Genomic DNA, 20161 nt, shown 5'->3' with positions numbered 1-20161 from the left:
CAACAAATGGATGCGAAAACGGCAATGGTATCTTTTGTTTGTTAGCTGTTAAACGCCACCCTCAGGACCAGACAATCCAGTGATCATCAGATCGATCATCGATCTACACGATTTGGATACAATGACATACGCAAATCGAGTCGAACAGAATTACAATATAACATGTCATGAACTGTTCTCCTTTAATGTCTAAGGGAAACTAGGGGCTCCTTTCACGAAGCAACATTTATCAAGGTTAACCTTAACGCCCATTCTTTATCATTCCACTACGGTTACCTTAATGACTTACGATCACCTTAATGCTTTGTGAAACAAGGCCCTGGTTTGCAAGATTCATACACGTTCATACATATCGTACCTGCTGGGAAGCGGGGAGCAGAGGTAGTCGTAACGGTGGTCGTGGGCATGGTTGTAGTTGTTGTTGTCGTAGTCGTAGTCGTAGTTGGGGTAGTAGTCGGAGGTGTTGTGGTTGTAGGCTGTGCCTCGCACACCAACGTGGTTGGGTTGAACACCTGGCCCACTTTACAGGTACCGGCCATTGTCCGAGAGTGTAGACAGGTGTAAAAGGAGTAGTTGTTGATCTGGAGTGCGGCGACGAAGTTGTCGGGTTTTCCCTTGCAGGAGGGGTTTGCGACGTCACAGGCACGGCATGGACCGTCGGTGGTGCAGTACTGACGTCGGATACTGAGATACTCGCCTGGGACAGGGATTCAGGTGGGTAATCATAGGTAGTCAGAAGTGAAGGTCATCACTGGTGTGTGTTGGTTCTATTTGGTTCACTCGTATGTGCTTGGCTCTATATGGTTCACTTATGTGCGAATGATTCTATTTGGTTCACTTGTGTGTACATGGTTCTATCTGGTTTACTTGTGTGTGCATGGTTCTACCTGGTTCACTTGTGTGTGAATGGTTCTATCTGGTTCACTTGTGTTTACCTGGTTCTATTTGGTTCACTTATGTGTGCATGGTTCTATTTGGTTCACTTGTGTGTGAATAGCTGTATATGGTTCACCTGTGTGTTCATGGCTCTATCCGGTTCACTTGTGTGTGAATAGTTCTATATGGTTCACTTGAGTGTGCGTGGATCCATTTGGTTCACTTATGTGTGCATGGTTTTATCTGGTTCACTTGTGTGTGAATAGATCTATATGGTTTACTAGTGTGTGCATGGCTCTACACGGTTCACTTGTGCGTGCATGGTTCAGTATGGTTCACTTAGGTGTGCATGGTTCTATCTGGTTCACTTAGGTGTAGTGTTATATGATATATGTTAATTGTACGTTCAGGGTTTTCGGTGCTTCAGTTAACGTGTGCTGTTCTCTTACTTAGAATCTTAGATTTAGGTTTCCTCACGCATTTACACATTTGCTGTCTTCTCGCTTAGCAAATAAACAACGGCAATCAGACTTACTGCCCTTACAAAGACAAGTCATCATCCCGGTAATTATAATCTCCGGTTTGGCGCAACACAACACCTCATCCTTACATAACTGGACAACAGCTATGGGTGCACTTGTGTGTAGATTAACTCCTTGTATGTGATTAATAGTTAATTAATCGAAAGTACCGTTTTAAACAGACGCAATCTGTAGTAGTTCAGTGAAACATGGCTGTACTTACAAGGTTCTTTCTCTACAGGCCTGGGGGAACATTTGGCCATGATATACTCCACACATCTGCCCAGAAAGGAGTCAAACAGCATGGGATAGTCACACTCGGCCACAAACGCTCCAAGTCGGCTGTTCGGCAGCGAACAGTTGTAGTAGCGAGCACAGGAGTTGTCCATGAGGAATACTCCTGTAGGTTGCTGGGTGCACTCCACCTTTACACGGGAATGATCCACTGAAAACGAATAATAGAATTGATAATGGTAATAAAGAAGAGAAGGAAGAAGAAGAAAGAAAGAGGAGGAGAAAGGGGGAAAGAGATGGAGAAGAAAGAAGGAATCACTTATAAGAAAAAGAGGAAGAAAAAGAAAAAAGATGAAGAAGAAAAAGAAAAGAAAGATGAGGAAGAAGAAAAAGAAGACGAAGAAGAAAAGGAAGGATGAGAAAAAGGAATTAAGAAGCAGAAAAAGAGGAGGAAGAATGAAAGGAGAAGGAAGACAAGGGAGAAGAAAGGTGGGAGACAAGGAACAAAAGGAGGGGGATAAGGGAGAAGAAAAACAAGAATTCTCAATGGCGGTACAAGCAATTTCATCGCGAAGTACATACTAACCCCGGGGATCAGTGGTCATCATTATCGTATTCTGTCTGTCTTGGAAATACGCACTTCCAAAATTAGGAGGTTTGCGGTCACATTGCTGTGGTATGCAAAGTGTATTTCATTTCTCTGAGAGGGAATGTGTTGTGTCAGGTAAGGTTGTCAGGTAAAGTGAAGTCAGATTTTCTGCCCGTTGGAAACTGAGTATGGTCTTAAAGAAAAGTAAAACACGCACATCTGCAAAGTATAGTATTATCTTGAACCTACATCTCACACTTACATGGCATCTGTGCTCAGAACAGTACTAGGGGAATTTATTAGATCCAGCGATATTTGTACATAGATATTGTTTATCGATATCATAAATCACCACACGCAGATTTGTGTGTGGATGTAGTTGGTCTCTACTCGATGCGTTAAACAGAGCAGAGGCCCTGTTAGTCTGTGTCACGAACTACAGAATTTTCTCATCCGCCCAACCCTTTACTCAACGCAACCCTTTATTCAACGTAAAAGCCCAAAATGAAACAGATCTAGATTTCCCGAGGTTCCTAATATCCGAGCTGTCTGATTCCCGCTTTCAATGTGAATGGAACTATTTGTTTCAAACCAAAATAATTTATTAATATGTTCAGAGACTAAATGTTAGTCTTGGGAATCGTGATCCCGTGATCACTGGTGGCCAACTTGTCTCTCTACAGACAAGACGGCCGTACTCGACTTACATGTGAGTAGAGGGTCTGTGGGTGGGATCATACACTGCTGCTTGGAGGGCATGAAGATGGAGCCGATGACGGTGCAGGTGTCGATGGTGGTGCGCTCGTTGTTACAGATGTAGTACATGACTTCGTCTGTCTGGATGGGCCCCTTGAAGTTGTCGGGACGTCCAACACATGACGGGTAATCAGCCTCACATTCGGGGCAGGGCTGGCCCTTGCTGCATATCCTGTTGTATCTACGCAACACGGAGTCGTAGGAACCTGGGAGGTCACATCATCATCATCATCATCATCATCATAATCATCATCATCATCACCACCATGGCAGGTATCATAATCGTATTATCATAACCGTATCACTGTAATACTACCTAAAACGATACGGATTTTGTCGCTCGAGTACAGAGAGGTGACTTGTGACACCGTTCCATGCTGTTATTCTTATACAACATTTAATAGGTAGGGGATATTGGATTAACAAGACTGATAAAGAGCAAATGATGAAGTCAAGGAGGAAACAAAAGATGAAGAAATGTGACAATTTTTTCCATTCCTTTGGACATGTTTTATCTGTATGGATATGTATTATTACTCTCATACATTGTCACGTGCTATTGGTAGGCTCGCAAATTGGAATGTCCCAAACGTCTTTTGAATGGTGTATTTACATTTAATTTGTGAATAGACAATCACCTAAACAAAGGCTTTCCCCATTCCTCACTGTCATCATCAGTCAGTCATTTAGTATCACTAGTAATTTGTTGAAGCTCGGATTGTCTTTGCAAAATACAAAATACAGTTTCAAATGTACATATATTTTGTATTAAATCAGTGGTCCTAAACATAAAGTTGATTCTTTGACTGATGCATTTTATATTGGACAGTTTCTTTCAGCAGTATAAAGCTTTATGGTTCTGTTAGTAGGCCTGGACAGATCGAGTTTGATCATTGTTGTAAGAGTCATACAAGAGTACAAAAATGTGACTTTGTTTTTTCTTTAACTTTCTTTAACGCCTATCATAGCGCTAAGAGTACTTCGATAATCAAGGGCCAGACCACTGCACAACCAAAGTAATATATTATATATGGAGGTGGATGATGGTCGTTCATACGCCGTATGCCTAAACGCAGTGATTATTTTAACACGACTTCAGCAATTTTCCATATGTTCGATACGAGCATTCAATCAGTTGTTTCTGAAGAGTATATATGCAGTTTGCGTAGAGGAATTATACTTTGTTATTGCTATGCCTGGAGTTCTCGTAAACCAGGTCGGTGGTCAGACTAGTTGACTTTGTTGACTCGTGTCACCGTATCCTAATTGCATCGATAGATGCTCATGTTATTGATCGCTGGATTGCCGCAAAATATCTGGAATATTGCTGAGTACGGCGTTAGACAGCAACAGACAGCAAACTTCCTCCTGAATGTGAACGTACATGGTGTCTTGAACTCCGTCCTGGAGCCACACTGTGTGGCCATGACGCATCTCCTGGTAATTGCGTCAAACAGCTGCGGGTAGACACACTCACGTTCGATGACCATCCCAACTGGCTTACATTCGAAGTACTTGGCGCAATGGCCTTTGTGGGGGATCGGACGAGATGGGTCCTGGGCACAGAGAGCCTTGGCTTCAGCATCACTGGACGCTGTAACAGAGACAATGCACACACCCGTTTACTGATAAGTACATGTTTGAAAATAGCTTCCAAGCAATTCTCAGAGGCGGTGTTTATGGTCCCATCATACCACACCTCGCCACACCACACTAAAAACTCTTCACAACAGATAGTCACATGTGTACCTGTACTAAGAACAAAACAAATAGTGTAATATATATTGTTTTAAAGGCGTATTACCGGTAATACCATGTATTCTACTATTTATAGGTGTATAGCTTATGCGACATATCTGTCGTTTACACAGTGTGTAATTTTGCTTTAATCTCCAACCCGTGTTAGAATTGATCTACAGCAACCCATGTTTGTCGTCGGGAGACAGTTGGTTAGGCTTCTGACTTGGCTGACATTTTATCGTATCCTAATTGCGTATAAAGATGCTCAGGAGTTGATCACTAGATTGTAAGGTCCAGACACGATTGTATACAGACTGCCGCCATATACCTAGAATATTGCTGAGTGCGGCGTAAAGTTAAACTCACTCACTCCCCCCGCACCTCCCGCACCTCCCGCACTTCCACTCCCAAGCCTACACTTATGACTCACCTCCTACAGTCGGCATAGGCGTGGCTGTGCACATGGTGCCGTCATATTCCTGACCGGGCGGACACGTATAGAAGGACGTCCTCTCGTCTCGACACTCGTAGAACTTGGTTCTGTCTGTGCTAATGCCGCTCTGGTAGTTGTTCTGGCGGCCCGCACAGGAGGGGTAGTACCGCTCACACTCGCTGCAGATAAGGGAGTTGGCGCATGAGGGGAACTTGCTCAGGAACTGCTCATATTCACCTGGGAGGAGATTCAAAGTTGAATTATATAGATGTGATTGTGACATGGATTTGTGAACACGTGAAAGACTTATAATTATCTACAAGGTAAAAAATAGTGGAAGCAGAAATCATTGATAGCTTAACATGTACAGAACGAATGATGATGATGATGCTGATGATGATAATGGTATGGTGATGATAATGGTGATGATGACGGCGACGATGATAGTAACAACGATGACGACGTCTACTGCGTCGATGATGACGACGGTGATGATGATGATGGTGATGATGATGATGGTGATGATGATGATGATGATGGTGATGATGATGATGGTGATGATGATGATGATGGTGATGATGATGATGATGATGATGATGGTGATGATGATGATGATGGTGATGATGATGATGATGATGATGATGATGATGATGATGATGATGATGATGATGATAGTGATGATGATGATGATGATAGTGATGATAATGGTGATGATGACTACGAAGACGATGATAGTAACAACAATGTCGTCGGCTGCGCCGATGATGGCGACGACGATTGTGATGATGATGGTGATGAGGAAAAGGGGTTTTTACATGACTAGTAGACGCTGAAACTATCTTCAAAAGTAAAGGACATCATTAAACAATTCCGACTTAGCACAGAGCAAAATCCCGAGGACCAACTGAGGAGACAATGATATTGACTGAGACACTGACACATCTGCTTGGGTTCCTTCCTCAGTCCACAGTCGGCGAGGCTGTACTCGACACACATCGCACTGGTGATGTCGAACAGGAAGGGGTAGATGCACTCGGACTCGCCCTCCAGCTTGGAGCAGTTGTAGAACCAGTGACAGTTCCTGGAGTGAGGGATGATGGCTGTGGGGTACAGTCGGCACACCGCCTGAGCCTTCGCCAGAGTGTCCACTAGAAGCCAACAAAATTATTGTAGTTTGTATGAATCTTTGTTTGCTTTGTAGTGACGGACGCAAGGCTGGACCAGAACATAACTGACATAGTTTTTGTATGTTTCTTTAATTCTAACGGGGCGCGTAAGGGTGGGTCAGGACATGATTGACATATATTGTATGTTTCTTTGTTTACATTTAATGGGGAAAGCTGGGTTGGGCCAGAACAATATTGACAGATTTTTATCTGTTTCTTTGTTTACTTTGTAATGCTCACTCAGCAGTGAATGGGTACCAAGTGGAATGAGATGCTATACGACGTTCAAACATGGCATCACGAACACTCACTGAACCTTACCATTATCAAGAGGTGATGTTGGAGGTGGTGGGCCACGTGGTGTAGTTGGTGCCATAGTTGTAGTCGCTGCTGCAGGTGGCGTTGTAATACCGCTACATCCAAGGATAGATGGGTCAAAGAAGCTGGGGCCGGTACATGTCGTGACAATGGTGCGGTTGTCTCGACATGTGTAGTACATGGTGTTGTCGCCAGGGAAAACGGAAACTGCGCCATTAGGTTGACCAAAGCATGATGGGAAGCGGCACGTGCAAGACAAGTCTGCGACTTTACAGGTGTTGATCCCGGTGTAGTCGCCTGTCCAACGTAAGCAACATGAATTTAGAAACCAGATGGACTTGTCAGTGAGTAAGCATTGTTTTATGCCGCACTTAGCAATATTCAAGCTTTATCACGACGGGGGGCACCAGGAATAGTTTCCACACATTGTACACATGTAAGGGATCGTGTCTTCAGCGTGACGAGAGGACACGGCCTGAATAACCGAGTAGCATTATGTCACACGAGGGCGACAACATATGAATTTACGTCACTTTACCAATCCAACCCAGTGGACGTCAGGATATTCACGTTAACAGCGACAATATATTCTCACTGTCGTAGCAAAATAATGCCTTCTGATTGCAACAATACATCATGGACATATTTCAGAGTGTAAAAGATGCAGAACTAGAGTGTGCACCATTACACCTATGGTGACCATCACGCGGGTAGGTGATAAAGCACACATGGACAGACAGCCATAACACAAGTCGATCCAGTCAGTCTCTTCACCACCTAGAAGTGTAACGCCACCCAAATACCAGACAGTAACTGGCAGTGTTCGAATCTTTACGCTTACTCCGATTCAGCGAAAAACGTGTCTGTTCAGGCTGACTCTAAATCCTTCACATTGGGTCATTGTTCTAGTGTCTTTAAGTAAATACATTCATTCAGTTGGACTCTTGCTCTGTCGTCACTAAGGTTGTGAAATTGAAAGGGCGTTCGTCCCTTCATTCCTAACTTTGACCTCTACAAGTTTCTTCGTTGTTCGAGTATTGTATGAAACGGGCATTCATGGCCCATTTATTTATTTATTTATTCATCCGTCATTCATTCCTACGGCGTTCACCTATTCGTCTCCTCTTTCATTCATTCATTCACTCATTCACTCATTCATCCACTATTCATTCGTCAGTTGCCATTCATCCTTCCACCCATCGAGTACACATGTACTCATCTCCCTGTACTCACATCCCTGGACTTTCTCCACTCTCTCAGCACAGTCCACGTCCATGTACGGCCGGCACTCCTTCCTGCTGATGGAGAACTCCTGGGGGTACACACACTCGGACAGGGCGGTCGGGGGGTCGCCAGCTGGGGTACACTTGTAATACTGGCCACAATGCTGGGGATTGGCCACAGCCGAGTCAGGATGTGCCGAGCAGAACGCCCTCAAAGCGGCTAAAACATTGCAGCGTCAGTTTAATCTTTCTGTCTTGGTTTTGCATACATGGAATGTTTACAAATAAAGATACTGAACAACAAAAGACACATGTGCATATTTCGAATAAATGTTTTGAATAACAGTAAGCGTTCATGTTTATGTCTTTTGTTTAAATACTTTCCAAAAATCCAGAGTTTCTTTTGCGTTTAGTATATGTGTGTTGTTTTTTTCAGGGTGCCTTGGAATCCAGGGTTTTCATCTGACGTACATATTCTGTACAGCAATGAGAAGCACCATATTTTACTGCAATAACACTTGGAATGAAGTTGGGTTTTACGCCACTTTTAGCAATAGTCTAGCAACATCACGGCAGGGGACAACAGAAATGGACTTCAAACATTTTAGCCATGTGTAGAATCGAACCCGAACTTCGGTGTGACGAGCGAAAGCTTTAACCATTAGGCTCCCCCACCGCCTCATTAAGACCTGGAGAACTCGTCAGTAGAACATTCATCACACAATACTACATTACCAAGCCCGGTAACACTGCGCATGGCTCTGAAGTTATGGTTCCTTGGGCGAGACGTTACTACTTGTATTACTGTGGAGATTCTGGAGCCAATGCACACACAGAAGCATTTGGGTAACTTGAAACAGGGTACCTTGCAAATCTGTAGTATTGTGTCTCTCCTAATAATTACGAACTGTCTTTTTTTTATAGTTTTGATCCTTTCGAGTGTTGATGCCTTCCTCGACTGGGAACTTCGGTCCGAAACTTGCTGGCTTTTAGGGATATTAAGGGGCATTTAAGTACACTTTTGGACATGCCGTGATTACACACCCTCGAAAGGATGGGAGAGCCTCAGTAGCTCGGTGCCCCTAGTGGCAGGAGTTGTATACTCCACAGGGAGCTGAGATTGATAATGCGACGTGCCGTTGACGGAACTCAGCTGAATATACAAATGTTAGTATACTAGTAATTACTCACCCGTGGTTACAGTAGGGGTACAGGTCCTTGTCAACAGATCAAACAGCTCCCCGTTAGGACATTGTCCAATGGAGGTGAACAGCCCCCCTCTACACACAAGGAAGAAGGCGGTCATCTCCTCTCCAATCAAGGGCCAGTTGCCGTCAGTCTTCCCTGCACACGAGGGCAGCGTGTCTACACACGGGGAGCACTTCTGTCCCACACACTGGTGCTGAAGATACCCGCCTGGAACATACGTGGGATCGGTCGGGGTAGGAATGAGTGAGTGAGTCAGTGAGTGAGTGAATGAGTGAGTGAGTGAGAAGGTTCTACGCCGCGTTTAGTAATATTTCAACAATATCACTGCGGTAGACAAAGAAATGGACTTCATACATTTTATCCATGTGGGAAATCTAACCCGTGTCTTCAGAGCGGACGCTTTGACCATTTAGCTACCCCAGGGTCCCTGTCTGGTTGGAGATGTGGTAAGACAAAAGTCCTTGTGTATGTGTGTCTGCGTATGTGTTTGTGTGTTTGTTTATGCACGTGAGTATTTGTGTGTGTATGTATATGTATGTGCGTATTTGTGTGTGTGTGTGTGTGTTTCTGTGTGTATAATTATGTATGTGCGTATTTGTGTGTGTATACAAATAGGAAGCCAGAGACTTTCTTCTTTTTCAAAAACGGTTGAAATCTAGTCTTGTCACATAATGTAGACTTGCATGGACTTTCTTGAACTAAAAGACCTGCTTCATTTAGGGGTTTAGCATTGCAGAAAAGGCTGGGCAGAAGGGAAATAATGCGGGTCAGGAACTGTCAGACAGTGAGCAGCACCCTGCATCTGTACAGCAGAGTCCGCTTTTAACTATTTGGCAGTAGAATCGAGTCCCAGCTATGGCATTCCAGTTCAGGTTTCCGGTTGTAGGGTTAGCTACCCTGGCACCTCCAAAACCTGTCACACTGAAAGTGAGTGAATTTAGTTTTACGCCGCTTTTAGCAATATTCCGATCATAACACGGCGGGAACCCCACAAATAGACTTGTACCCAAGTCTGATATCAAACCTGTGTTTTCGGCATGACGGGCGAACGCTTTCTAACTAGGCTACCAACCGCCCCTGTTACACTGATATCTACGTACACAATGAGGTTGGCAGTCGCCTGTAGTCACATGACACCATCTGTCTGTCCTTGCACGTGTTGTCAGCGGGGTCGAACACCTGGGGGAACAGACACTCGCGAACAAACTTCTTGAGGTTCCCTGAAGCCAAGACTTTCTGGCAGTCGTAGAACTGAGTGCATTCCCCGGGGTGGGGAATAATCATGGTGGGGTTCTTGGCGCAGAACAGCTCCAGGGTCGCTGGAATGTAGAGTCACAGTATTCAGTCAGTATTCTGTTTGTTTGTTTGTTTGTATATTGGCTGTTTGTATATTGTGTAACGCAATGCTCAGCGTTGTTTACACGGCACGTTTATTACGTACATGTTAAACGTCACTGAGTTGAATGTCCTCTGCAATAATCCAGCTGTGTGACAGCAGTCTGTAAGTAATCGGTTCTGGATCAGACACTCCAGTGATCAACAGTATGGGCGTCGATCTGTGCAACTGGGATACGTTGCCATGTGTCAACCAAGTCAGCGAGCCTGACCACCCGATCTCTTTAGTCGCATGTTACGACAAGCATGGCTACTGATGACTAGGATGTCGATGTACAAAGCAGTCTTAACTCCCACACCTTAACATAGACCTAAGGTAGCCTTAGCACTAAGTTGCTAAGTTTGTTTTGTGTAACAGCAACTGCTCTTCAGCAACTCACGCTTGTCGTAACAAGATCTAACAGATCTAACCCGGTGTACTACCCTACCCCCCAACCCCCTCCCCCCTCCACATACACACCCCCCTTTTCCTCATTGAGTCATTGTGGTGAAAACGGGTGAAAATGAACTGTGCACCTCCCCTTTCTCGAAGAGCTGGAGCCGCCCCTGTGTGTTTTATCTAGATGACGTGACGTCATACATTGGAACCGTGTTTAATGATTATTTCATACCAATACTTTTCTGCAGATTTTGATGCACGACACACAAACCAACCTGTGCTAATTGAAGATCCACAATCTTCTACCATTGGATCAAATATCTTTCCGCCCAGGCAGACCTTCATGTTGCGCGTGCGCTCCTTGTCACAGTCCAGATACTCTGAGGTCAACGCCTTGCCCGGGTAGATGTTGGGGCCGTCATTGAGACCCACGCAGCTCGCCTCGCATGGAATGCACTCTTCTCGTCCGATGCAGTGGCCAATGATGTAGTCGCCTGGAACGACATTACAGATGCGAGTGAGTGAGTTGGGTTTTACGCCGCTTTTAGCAATAGTCCAGCCTTATCACGTGGGGCATCAGAAATGAGATTCACACATTGTATCCATTTGGAGAATAGAACCCGGGTCATGGGCGTGGCGAGCCAACGCTTTAACCAAGAGACTACAGCACCGCCCCGGTTACAGATGTAATGTCATTTGGCTGTATATTTATTTTACGAATATAACGTTTTAGTCATATTTGTTCTGATGGTTTGGAAGATGAAATCATTTTCTACTTAAAAATCTCTTACATACTGATGACTTTTAAACGTCCGAGCGCATTCGGTGATTGCACAGCAACTTGTTTGAAAATAAGCCCTTCATCGGGTTCAGTCAGTATATAGTATAATACAAAATGTACCCACAGCTGAAGGTAATTCCAGATTTAGTTAAATATCTTATTATATATTCAAACATCATCAATATCAGTGGATCAGTGTGATCTCCGTTTTGTCTCTCGCAGTGATGCGCATGACCCTTAGCTGTAACATCACAGACCATCCCATCGGGTACCCATTCAGTACTGGGTGAAGAGAGGGATATTTCGAAAGTCACATGTTTTAGACGGCAGTTCCGCGTGTAGAGCACCGAAGCCCATGAAATGTATCTGAGTGCATTTAGTTTGCAACATAACAAAGCCAATCTATAATTAGTCATGTCTGAACCAAACAATCCAGTGATGATATCGTCAGCATCATTGCTCACAAACATCCAAGTTACACAACCTTATAACTTTTATTATACCTACGACAACCTATATTCTAACCCGTAACACACGCGCGCACATAGTCGTCCTGCATCCAGGCGGTTTCGTGCGACGTCTGTGACAACGTGACTCACTCTGACTATATCAACTCACATGGAGCCTTGGGTTCAGGCCTGAGACCGCACGTGACGCCAGGGTAGAATTTGCACGTCCGAATCACAGGGTCGAACAGGAACAGGTAGGGGCACTCGTCTTGATACTCCTCCAGGGTGGAGTTGGGGCGGGGGTTGATGTTGCTGCAGTTGTAGAAGAGGGAGCAGGATTCGGGAGACGCGAAGGTTACGTTCTGGTTCTGTTGGCAATAGGCTGGTATAGATGCTGGAAAAGTTACACACTTGATGTAATCATCAACACGGTGAACGCTGAACGGTCAACATTCATCAGTTAGAATTGAGCAATGTTTAAAAATCAGCTGATACATCGAAAGTAACACAACAACAACACTGATAACGATACGAGGATGATGATTTTGTTTTAACGTTTGGAGAATACGGGTCCGGTTCATTTGCCTGACCATTGATCGCTGTCGCCATTGGGCAACTCTGAGCAGAGAATAGCAGCGTCTGATAAATTAAGCCTTGCATTAAGGTTCGTGAAGGGATAATTCAAATATCACTCTACTTACGTTTATAATTGGTTGTGCACAGTCTGGCTACTGGGTCAAACACCTCTCCCTGACCGGTACAACGTTTGACCATGTCGACTTGGCCATTTTTACAGATAACGTACTCCACGTCAAAGGGTTGCGTTGAGTATCCCTGCTCTCCGTCCTCTAGACCTGTACACACGGGCCGACCACACTCCAGATGGTAGGAACCTGCACGCATACAAAATTGTCATTATTCAGCAAACCGGAAAACCAGTGATTGATGAAAAGAACAACTTCAACGCCAGGGAGAAAAGGACCAGTCTTTCTATGCGTCGCGCGCATATAGAAAGACTGGTCCTTTTCTCTCTGTTGCGCAACCCTGTTTGCGGTAATGCTGTCTTTGATTACTCACACTGGTCGAGCGGTACTGGGGCTTGGCAGGTGATGTTTGGGTTTTTATTAGGGTCGCTGCACTCCTTGGTGTCCGCGTCGTAAAGCATGGGGAAAGAACACTCGTCTTCAAACTGCGGCAGCCCATCAATAGGGATGGTCCTGTTACAATTATAGAACTTGGCACAACTGTCCGGATGAGGGAATGTCAGAGTAGGGTGGAACGGGCACGTCGCGTTGGCAACCTCTGCAAGAAAAAACAGAATGCATTGTCCTGGAATGCATTGCAGTCATGGCATGTTTACAAGAACATATTTGCAATATCCGTTAATTATAACCTCACACTCAAAGCAGTTATGTTATACCGTACTTCCTCTATTAAGCGCCAGTCTGGAAGTTCGTTGTAAAATATAAGGGCCCGGACGCTCATTAAAAGATGTAACTAAAGCCAACTTTCCAACGCCTTGTATGAAACCAGTGAATACCAGTGTAAAAACTGGTCTTCAGCATAACGTAGGGTTCTACTAATGAGATCGGGTCATGAAACTCGTCGACACTGACTTGGTTGCTTCTTGCTTTTTTCACCGCCCTCAGCAATAATCCAACTAGATGGCGACGGTCAGTAAATAAGCAGATTTGGACTAATCCTGTCATCAACAGAATGAGCATCGATCTACACAACTGTAATAGAATGCCATGAGTTAACTAAGTCAGCGAGCCATTTGACCCAGCTAGTCGCCTTTATGCCAAGAATCAGTAACACGGATCTTCACGGGTCGCTGACTTGGTTGAGGCGTGTCACCGTATTTGATTGTGTAGGTCGATGCTCATGGTTTAAACAACAGACCCGAACTTACAGTCCGATATTGGGACATTACTTAGTATTGCTTTTAAAGGAATTTGTAGAATTATCCTACGGTTGTATTTCGGACCATTGCTGTATAAATGTACAATAGTGCAGGCCCCATTATGTCAACCAGATACCACGAGGCGATACCACGTTAGAACTGTTCTGCAGCATCCACTGCTTGTTATAACGGAATAGGATGGTCCGACTCATTGAACACTGTTCGTCTTCCAATCTGGGCGATGGGGTAGCCTAGTGGTTAAAACGTTCGGTCGTCACGCCGAAGACCTGGGTTCGATTCACCACATGGGTACAATGTGTGAACAACAAATAACCAAAAACACATATCTTCACTTGTTACCGATTCGACAAAGAATTATTATATTCAAGATCATTGGTTGCATGTTGAAGTCCTGCATTGTCCAGCTCTGTCCTACATCAGTGAGCCTATTTCCTTTACATCCACAGCGGGAAAAAGAACATCACGAATATTGGCGATAGACACAACCAAAAGAAAGACCGGATCTTTTCCCAAAGCAGAACCCATATTCTGAAAAAAATCTCACAAACAACATCCAGTGCATAAGCGAACTCGTTCGGGTCAAAGGAATGCTGAATAGCTTTGTGACAGTGCCTCTGTCCTAGCACCTACGCGACTTGTTGGAACAGGCGCTGTGTGAATGTTAACTTCATCGTTATTATCTATAAACAAAACAATAACAAAACATACCTGTTAAATTTTTACAGTTGCTGCTATCTCCAGAACAGCTCACAGCTCCATCAAAATACTGATTGGGTGGACATGTTTGCCAGTGAGCGGTAGTGTCTATACATTGTAAAAAGCCTGTACAATCAAAGTCTACAGACTTGATACCAGTCCCCGAACACAGAAAATTATATGGTGGAAAGATGCCTCTCTTTAACGTGTTGATTTCTGTGACGAAGCAAAGCAGCAGCGCCAGTAAGGATACCAGTAAGGACTTCATTCTGAAACAAAAGGACAAGGTTGTATAGAGTGACTCCTGGTTAATCCGGACTCCTGTGAAGGAATCTTCACTTTCTTGTAACCTTGTGCCTTCACAGTTTCACCTGGTAATTTACAGTTTGTCGTTGTCAGAATGAATTTCTGAAAGACCTTATCTTGTACATGACAAAATAACTTGGGTGAGTGATTGAGTTAAGTTTTACGCCACCTTTAACAATATTCCTGCACAGCGGTGGACACAAGAAATGGGCCGCACACATTGTGCGGATGTGGTAACTGAACTTCGAATCGAATTGTCTTGGGCGTGATGAACGAGCGCCTTAAGCACTAAGCTACCCCCTTGTCTCAAGGCATTGTACAGTCGATATCGTGTCAATGTTAGGACGACTTCAAGGCATTGTGCGGTCGATATCGTGTCAATGTTAGGACGACTTCAAGGCATTGTAAGGTCGATATCGTGTCAATGTTAGGACGACTTCAAGGCATTGTAAGGTCGATATCGTATTAATGTTAGGACGACTTCAAGGCATTGTAAGGTCGATATCGTGTCAATGTTAGGACGACTTCAAGGCATTGTAAGGTCGATATCGTGTCAATGTTAGGACGACTTCAAGGCATTGTAAGGTCGATACCGTATTAATGTTAGGACGACTTCAAGGCATTGTAAGGTCGATATCGTGTCAATGTTAGGACGACTTCAAGGCATTGTGCGGTCGATATCGTGTCAATGTTAGGACGACTTCAAGGCATTGTAAGGTCGATATCGTGTCAATGTTAGGACGACTTCAAGGCATTGTAAGGTCGATACCGTATTAATGTTAGGACGACTTCAAGGCATTGTAAGGTCGATATCGTGTCAATGTTAGGACGACTTCAAGGCATTGTAAGGTCGATACCGTATTAATGTTAGGACGACTTCAAGGCATTGTGCGGTCGATATCGTGTCAATGTTAGGACGACTTCAAGGCATTGTAAGGTCGATATCGTGTCAATGTTAGGACGACTTCAAGGCATTGTAAGGTCGATATCGTATTAATGTTAGGACGACTTCAAGGCATTGTAAGGTCGATATCGTGTCAATGTTAGGACGACTTCAAGGCATTGTAAGGTCGATATCGTGTCAATGTTAGGACGACTTCAAGGCATTGTAAGGTCGATACCGTATTAATGTTAGGACGACTTCAAGGCATTGTAAGGTCGATATCGTGTCAATGTTAGGACGACTTCAAGGCATTGTAAGGTCGATATCGTGTCAATGTTAGGACGACTTCAAGGCATTGTAAGGTCGATATCGTGTCAATGTTAGGACGACTTCAAGGCATTGTAAGGTCGATACCGTATTAATGTTAGGACGACTTCAAGGCATTGTAAGGTCGATATCGTGTCAATGTTAGGACGACTTCAAGGCATTGTGCGGTCGATATCGTGTCAATGTTAGGACGACTTCAAGGCATTGTAAGGTCGATATCGTATTAATGTTAGGACGACTTCAAGGCATTGTAAGGTCGATATCGTGTCAATGTTAGGACGACTTCAAGGCATTGTAAGGTCGATATCGTATTAATGTTAGGACGACTTCAAGGCATTGTAAGGTCGATATCGTGTCAATGTTAGGACGATTTCAAGGCATTGTACGGTCGATATCGTGTCAATGTTAGGACGACTTCAAGGCATTGTACGGTCGATATCGTGTCAATGTTAGGACGACTTCAAGGCATTGTAAGGTCGATATCGTATTAATGTTAGGACGACTTCAAGGCATTGTACGGCCGATATCGTGTCAGTGTTAGGACGACTTCAAGGCATTGTAAGGTCGATATCGTGTCAATGTTAGGACGACTTCAAGGAATTGTACGGCCGATATCGTGTCAGTGTTAGGACGACTTCAAGGCATTGTAAGGTCGATATCGTGTCAATGTTAGGACGACTTCAAGGCATTGTACGGCCGATATCGTGTCAATGTTAGGACGACTTCAAGGCATTGTTAGCTTGATTTCATAGCATCGTTAGGTTGAGTTCATGGCAAGGTGACGAAAATGTGTGGGTCCATGCTCAACGTGTCAAGATGATTATCTGGTCCAAACTTGTCAGTTTACAGACAGTTACTCATAGTTGGAGTACTACTGAGTGAAGTGTGCTACACTGTGGGCTGGCATTGTGCTCAGCCGTCGTGGCGAAATTCCCGGATTGACTCCGAAATGGTTACAACCCTGATCTTAATGTGCCAAATGGAGTATTTCTAAAAGCGGCATCTCTCACTTGCGATTCACCCAATTTATCCTCACATTTTCTACATGTCCCAAATCCATCGAACTGGCAAAACATAATTCGCCTCACTGGATTACGTTGAAACAAAGCTGTCTTCTAAAGCAGCTTGATTGATACACGCAATAAACACTGACGACTAGAAATCGTGTTTAGACGCACCCACCCCTGGGCAGGTAAGGCCTAGTTTATCTAGTTAGCGTTTCATTGTGCTGTAAATTGCGTAAATAAAACTGTCATGATGATCACGAGGCCACGCGGAAAATGTGATAGGATTTGTCTGTTCGTACAGAACGCTCTGGAGCAGTGGGGTTTGCAGTAGAATTGGGCCTAGCAGGTCTCTTAGATTTAAGACAATCGTACGTTAATGTTAATGAATGCCAATTACGATCATCTTAACACAAGGAGAGCTTCAGAAATCTAGGTCCAAGGTGTTGGTTGTACAAGACAATATCAAGACTACGTTAAGTCTGTGTTCAGCTATGGGAGCTACATTCACCTTAGCGCTAAGATCGCATTGTGCAACGGCGCCCTGGACCTGGTGCTCCTTTCACGAAGCAACCTTAACTCCCATTCTTTAACACTCCACTAAGGTTACCTTAGGGCTTTGTGAAAGGAGACCCTTGGTGCCGTTGTACAAAACAACCTCAGCACTTTCTCTACCTAAGTCTATGTTAAGGTGTGGGAGCTAAGGTCACCTTAGTGCTGTGACTACCTAAGTCTATGTTAAGGTGTGGGCGTTACGATCACCTTAGTGCTAAGACTACCTAAGTCTATGTTAAGGTGTGGGAGCTAAGGTCACCTTAGTGTTAAGACTACCTAAGTTTATGTTAAGGTGTGGGAGTTACGATCACCTTAGTGCTAAGATCGCTTTGTACAACGGCAACCTGTGCCCCGTTGTTCAAAACAACCTTAGCTAAGATCAACCTTAAGCACTAAGGTTAGAGTTACGATCACCTTAAGAAAAAGATACGCCTGTTGCACAAAACAACCTTAGGGCAACCTTAGGGCAACCTTAACTTGAGGTCCAACCTTAGCCGTAACCTTAACCCGTGGATGCCGATTTTTTTTTTCAGGCGCCCATTTTCATAAGTTTTGAAAAGTGAACGTTGTGCGAAAATTGCGCTAGCGTGGTCCTGGATCTGTGTACGGCTATAAAATTACACAGAAATGTAGAATATTCAATTTCCTATCCGTTGGTATAAATATAACTGCGACAACCTCAGGGATTTGAGAAATAGATACTGCTAAATGTTGTCCAAAACTTTTGTGTGCGTTAAAAAATCATTAAATTTCTCCGCTTTCATCGTGTACCAGTAAAAGCACTCGCCTATGATTTTTTAATTTTATCATCTTTACGAAAAGCGTGAGCGAAGAAAATACAGCCTAATGTCAGAACTACATAAGTGTACATGAAATGGATTTATGTGTTAATGCACAACGTTGTACGCTCAATATTAAAAATGGCCCGCTATAAATGTCAAAAATGGATTCTCTTCTATGACGTCCACAGGGAGACAATGCACGCATAAAGATAAGGGGGCATAACCCCGCTATGCTTTACATCAGGTCAGTGTAACTAAGATCACATGGAGAGAATTTGCTGTGAATATGGACAGTATATTTTTGTAATGTTTTGTACACAGTGAACAAACCTATTCCAATACAAAGTTCCCCAATGTGAGCGGAGACGTTGTGGTAGTTTCACAGTTTATAAGGAAAGATACCAATGTACTACATAAGAAATCGATTTGGATGGCAATAGATAATTTAGTTCTTAGATTCCAAATTCTCTTGTTTGTGTAGATGTATTTTGATTAATTTTGCATCACTATTAACGGAGTAACAGACATATCTTAAAATGTAACGACATTTTATAATAACAGAACTGAAAATGATGCAACATTTTAGTTGACGTCATGGCATGTTTTGTGCATTTTGTGACGTCGGAAAAAGACGAGTTGGATTGCTGATTAGTATATATCTCACCTAATTTCCATTGAATCTGTCAAAGGTCTCGGCTTCAATGCCAGAATTCAACACTCTTTAGAAAAACCGAAATAATGTCCTGAATATATCAACAATTAGACGAAACACGTGCACCTGCCTAGCATTAATTTAGCGTAAATGAATATTCATTTAGGATATAAACATTTATGATTATATTATTTCTCTTCATAGGTATGTAATGAAAGGTAAAAAGAGAGAACTATTAGATTGTGTACGTAAGGTTTGTCCAAATTAAGACATGACCTGTTATATATTCTTAAGCAGTTTTCGTATAAATATTGAGTTAGATATCCTAGCTGCTATCAAAATATGTTTCAAAACGTTTTTGACAAACTCGCACCTGGTCAAAATACGCAAAATATACATCACAATACTGAAAGTGCAATCGGAATGATATGGACATTGTGTTTACTCTTGTTCAACCGACCTTCTCCTCAAAGAAATTACCTAATATGTGAAACAATGTTGACGTGTGACATCACTACCCATGACCGATTTCTTTCAAAATGGCGGCTTTACTGACAAGGGTACATCGGATTTTGCGAGGACTCTTGCCTTGATTCAGGGATTTTTTGAACATAATTATGAGATGTAAGTAATCAGAATTATTCTGAGAATCTGTGTATTGTTATGTTTTTATCGTTTACATTGTAAATGACGGAAGAAGCTTGATTTTGCGTCTGTCATGGCGTCACGCTGCACGGAAACTTTGACAGTTGCTTATGAATCATTAAATGATTGCATTGTATATTTTTTTTATCTTGCTATTTCTTGCTGCGATACTCTTCAGCTTAATATTCTAGGCTTACTTAACCACTGTAAGCAATGATTACACGGCTGGATGATGGAAAATTTCCGAAAATGCCACGAAGTGTAAAATCGGATTTTTTCTTTGTTTACATTTGAAACGCACAGTCTTTCGAGCACCGC

At 43.4% G+C, this 20161-nt stretch overlaps 1 protein-coding gene across 4 annotated transcripts in view; it reads right to left on the bottom strand.

Moving 5' to 3' along the window:
- LOC137281796 (uncharacterized) overlaps positions 1-20161 on the bottom strand; it is a 48091-nt gene that overhangs the window by 9514 nt on the left and 18416 nt on the right. For all 4 annotated transcript variants that reach the window (XM_067813412.1, XM_067813413.1, XM_067813414.1 and 1 more), the window contains exons 2-16: positions 14702-14958; positions 13147-13371; positions 12771-12962; positions 12239-12463; positions 11115-11333; positions 10166-10384; positions 9048-9272; positions 7867-8076; positions 6637-6930; positions 6088-6297; positions 5147-5386; positions 4361-4570; positions 2928-3182; positions 1621-1842; positions 359-697 (exon numbers count right to left, since the gene is read on the bottom strand). In XM_067813412.1, the coding sequence (XP_067669513.1) occupies positions 359-697; positions 1621-1842; positions 2928-3182; positions 4361-4570; positions 5147-5386; positions 6088-6297; positions 6637-6930; positions 7867-8076; positions 9048-9272; positions 10166-10384; positions 11115-11333; positions 12239-12463; positions 12771-12962; positions 13147-13371; positions 14702-14957 (3541 nt within the window). In that variant the 5' untranslated portion in view covers position 14958. The remainder of the gene's footprint in view (positions 1-358; positions 698-1620; positions 1843-2927; positions 3183-4360; positions 4571-5146; positions 5387-6087; positions 6298-6636; positions 6931-7866; positions 8077-9047; positions 9273-10165; positions 10385-11114; positions 11334-12238; positions 12464-12770; positions 12963-13146; positions 13372-14701; positions 14959-20161) is intronic.

Source organism: Haliotis asinina, chromosome 4, assembly GCF_037392515.1.
Source record: "Haliotis asinina isolate JCU_RB_2024 chromosome 4, JCU_Hal_asi_v2, whole genome shotgun sequence".
Classification (NCBI taxonomy): domain Eukaryota; kingdom Metazoa; phylum Mollusca; class Gastropoda; order Lepetellida; family Haliotidae; genus Haliotis; species Haliotis asinina.
The sequence above is the reverse complement of the archived record's forward strand: the minus strand, read 5'-3'. Positions and strand labels throughout refer to the sequence as shown.